We start from the raw sequence: 4,484 nt of genomic DNA, 5'->3' as shown, positions 1-4,484 counted from the left end.
TTGGTATGTATTGGCCCTTCATTGTTGAATTCTGCATTTGGTGCAATGAGTTGTATTGGATGCTTTGTTTGTATTTTCGGAGCAATTCATGTATTTTCGTGGTTCTTGTGAAATACTAGTTCAAGATAGCAGTGATGTCTCTTTCTTGTCTTTGTTGCACATTTTGCACATGTTTATAATATGTTGATTTACAGATTAACAGTACACTGACAACACGGTTATGGGGTGAGATAGGAGACGTTTCGAGATATTTATAGGACAGTTGGATCCACATACCTGTAAGTTTTCATTGTGTTTATGTTAGGTCATATCATACTATTTTAGCTTATACCTTGTTACGGCCACTAGACGTATTACAACTTCAGTATTATTTGTGTACAAGATTATTATTTGTGTACAAGATTATAATGAAGTAACATGTTTAATAGTAAAAGTATAAACATGCAATGTATAATTATAACTATGTATTAATTGTTATTCCATTGTCTATTTTCAGTATGTTCAGTTAAATTATAGAACAACACGTTGTGATTGTTATATCAGTATCATGGAATACACATGTGATGAAAGGAACTTGTATTTGGTGTTTTATTCACTTAATCCTTAATCCACCTGGACATTATTTATACCCGAACCCTACACGTCGACGCTTAACTTTCTGATTACCGGAAATGTCGGCATGTTACACATTCATTTAGAATTGATACCGTCTTTGATATAAGCGGCAATACCACCATATGAATCATCTTGTCGATCTGGCCGAACTGGTCTTGAGAAGCCAGAAATTATAATTTTGGTCGTACGTGATTGCATCAGCTAACCAAGTTTCAGAAAAGGTAAGGATATCGAAATAATTTGGTCCAGTTGAAATTAAATATAGTTTCGGTTTTATAGTGCATAATAGAAAGGTAGTTGTGAAAACACAGAACAATTGAAAGATAAGTGGACATATCGATATGTGAACTACCAGGGGAAGTGTCGTGTCAAGAACTGGGACCTGGATAAGGGTGAATATTGCATGACAGTGAAAGAAAAATATGCAACCAAGTTAAAACTACCATGGAAAACATCAAGCACAAGCAACGTTTTGTGAAGCTTCCATTTGTACTAAACGTTTCACTTGCCGTGTGACTTAATGTCCAATTGAGGTTCGATCGCATACATTGATCAAATTAAACTTTGAATCTTTGACGTGCAAGAATACCTTAGTTAGATGTAGCTGTGAAATTTAACCTTAAAGAGTTAACATTACTTGCGTCGCTTGCTATGCTCAGTAGGAACAAAAGGTGGAAACGACCTATAATAAGCCTTTTGGACGACGTTTAATTTTGTTTTCCTATTTATGTAATTAAACTAACAAAAATGATATATGCTAGTATTATCGGCGACACAATGTTACACACAAGGTACGACCATGAAGTATCCACAAGCACACCACAACTTCACTGAAGATGAAAGAAAGAGAGAGTACAATGAAAGCAATAAACGTGTATATAAGTAATCATATGATAGTAAGTATGGAAGACATAGTATATCTGAATTTGTACCAGATATGAATACAGTTGTCCATGTTCATAGGTCTATAAGAGGACGTTTGACCAAAATGTAAACAGAGCGTACAGTCTGAAGCGCAAGTAAACAGACATAATTTCTTATTTGGAAGCGTAGTCAAGTTTATTATGTAAAAAAGAAAAATAAGAATGCCTAAGAATAACATTCCATAATAAACATTAAATGAGTGTGTTCATGTTATTGACAAAAAAAGAAGAAAGAAAATCCATGTACGGACAATAATGTATTGCAAATGAGTATTGTTCTATAGCATGAATATAAACAAAAAGCATATGTCATTACCTTGATGACTGAATTCAATACAAATGTTAACCATTTTACAAATTATGTGTACATTTGTTAGAGGAAGGAAAATATGCTTAACTCCACTTTTAACTTAAAAATGGTAAATAATTATTAACAAATCAAAGACTTTGTTATCAATTAAGTTTATAAGTTTAGGAAGACAAAAGAAATTAAGTAGTTCAAGATGACTAAGAAAAGTATGTACATCAGTCTATGTGAACAATCATCTCCATGCAACAATATGCCAGCATGTAATGTATCACATTAACAGTAAACACATTCTTGTAAGTATATAATCTTTCTAATTTATTGAACTTTTTTAACCTAGCATAAATTGTTAAATCATCGAAAATGTCTTACAACAATAATTTGTATCGAAGTTAATTAACAGATCAAAATCTCTACAATTGGTCCATACAATAATTGTGGCAATCTTAATTATTTAACTCTCAACTTTCTATCACAAGTCATGAACGATGACATGTATATTAAAACATTTAGGGCGTAGTCCTCGTGTCTTTAACAGATCCATTCCTACACTGTTGAATATCTTCCCATACGTGCCAAAATCTTATTGGATTAAATCCGTGCGCTGTTATGACTGATTTAGAATAGTTGCATTTCGACATTTTTACCGCTCCATTATTAAATCCATTTAAGTTTTTAGGCGTGTAACCTAATGCGTTAACACACAGCCCAATATAAACGTCCTCTAAATAAAGAAAAGGAATCTTTGCAGATATATTCAAAAGTTTTGGAATTAAGTCTTTAGATATGATATATCCTGATCCACTGCAAAATACTGGATAATGCGTCCGGTTGTATTGTTCAATACTTACAAACCATTTAGATTGTTTGTTACGTATTGGTTTTGCCGGGCCCCAACAGCGACCACCGATAAAATGCGAAGAATTATATTTGGAAGCAGATGCTTGCAGTAACTCTGTATTCACAAACATATCATCGTCTGTTTTCATAACAAAACGTGCACTTTGACAATTTAAATCAGTCCACCTCAACCCTGCCATTGTTTTATAAGTTAAGTTTGCATACGTATCAGATATGTTAACAACAATAACATCTTTGAAAAAATTTGTTTCAGATTTTAGTTCACTGATTGCGTTGTTATCATCACGTGTCGTCCCAACCACGAAAACACAGCTGATATTGTGACTTGAAGAGTTGAAACAGTCCTTGCCCCATGTCGTCCGAACAGCGTTTCTTTGTAAAGTATTTTTTGGAGCCGAATGTATGAATATTATCCAGTGTGGGTTCCATTTACATATTTCAGTAGGTTCGAATATGAATGAGAACTCTAAGTCAATGTTTTTGTAGGATATTCTGCCTCGTCTGCTGTCGTTTATTATGTTTTCATTGTACGTTATTGAACTTTGTGACTGAAATGAGTGATCAGCAATGAAACCTTTCTTTGTTATCAAAAGTAAGCTCAACACAAATACCCACAAAATTAGTACGCCGTACACGTATAGTATCTTCTTCATACTTGTGCTGTAATCTGATATGAACAAACTTGAAAACTGATATGAAAAAGGAATACAAGAGTAAAATATATCATCTAGATATTAAATAAACAGTTATTGTCGTTCATACAGTTGTCGTAGTTAATATGCGCTTCGTTTTCGGTTGGATAACTATATGGTTTATTTATCATTTTAACGTTTTTGCACACAATATCGAAGTGTTTAGCTTTTCTGTATGGGTACCACTCGATCTTTTTTACATGATGAACGCGATGTCTTACATTGATTGTGTATATGATGAATTGTGTTGTTTGATGTGGAATAATAAATTATTATAAAACAAATCTCCGGAATCCATGATACCTTAGATGCTTTATTTTGATTAAGTAAGATATCATCCGTCAACACAAAAAGTAATTCGTAAAACGACTTCAAAAAGCCCTCAAAGTTCCATGCATCAGTGTTCGCTTGATTACACAGTTGTTGCATATATTCATAATACATGTTAGATACTTACTAAGCAGTCAAAGGGAGACACAAACGAAAACTTAATAAAATATACCGTCTGATCATTAATACCAAATGGCCAGTTTGAATTATTTGGCATCATAACACCTATGCACATCCTACAATACGGCTTACAGTTTTACCCTACTTACAGTGTATGTCTAAAATATATCAATTACAACGTACCCTTTCTAATTGTATTCATAGTGTTAAGACGATGATGTTTTTCACTTTTGCTTTTCATTATGAAACCAAATGAGCACACAGTTTAAAAAAATAATATTTACTAAGGATGACTTCGTTGGATTTTATAGTTTCAAACAGTATCTACATTCTATCTTTGAAAGGTTTTTGCGTTAGGTACTAACGACCTCCAATGTGTGTTTGCAAATCCCAGACTTCGCAAACTCAAGTATCCTCTAATGACGATGTAATCGAATACGGGCATATAATTTTTGGGTATGATTTTGGTATGTTTTGCTTGCGAAATGTTTTTGGAAGTTTGTCATATTGACCCGCCAGTGTCGGTCCCCAGTGGGGTTTTCGCTGAAAAACACGGGTTTTTTCACACTCCCGCGGATTTTTTCCCCAGCTTTTGCGGGATAAAACTCCGAGATTTTACCGATAATGCACAATCAA

At 33.6% G+C, this 4,484-nt stretch overlaps 1 protein-coding gene across 1 annotated transcript; it reads right to left on the bottom strand.

Annotated features, from left to right (window-relative positions):
* Positions 1–1,589: 1,589 nt before the first annotated feature.
* On the bottom strand, positions 1,590–3,359 carry LOC128232679 (beta-1,3-galactosyltransferase 5-like). The gene has a single exon (XM_052946378.1). The coding sequence runs from the start codon at positions 3,357–3,359 to the stop codon at positions 2,355–2,357; it is 1,005 nt and encodes a 334-aa protein (XP_052802338.1). The 3' UTR covers positions 1,590–2,354.
* Between the last annotated feature and the right edge of the window lie 1,125 nt (positions 3,360–4,484).

This window comes from Mya arenaria, chromosome 4 (assembly GCF_026914265.1).
Source record: "Mya arenaria isolate MELC-2E11 chromosome 4, ASM2691426v1".
Classification (NCBI taxonomy): Eukaryota; Metazoa; Mollusca; class Bivalvia; order Myida; family Myidae; genus Mya; species Mya arenaria.
The sequence above is the reverse complement of the archived record's forward strand: the minus strand, read 5'-3'. Positions and strand labels throughout refer to the sequence as shown.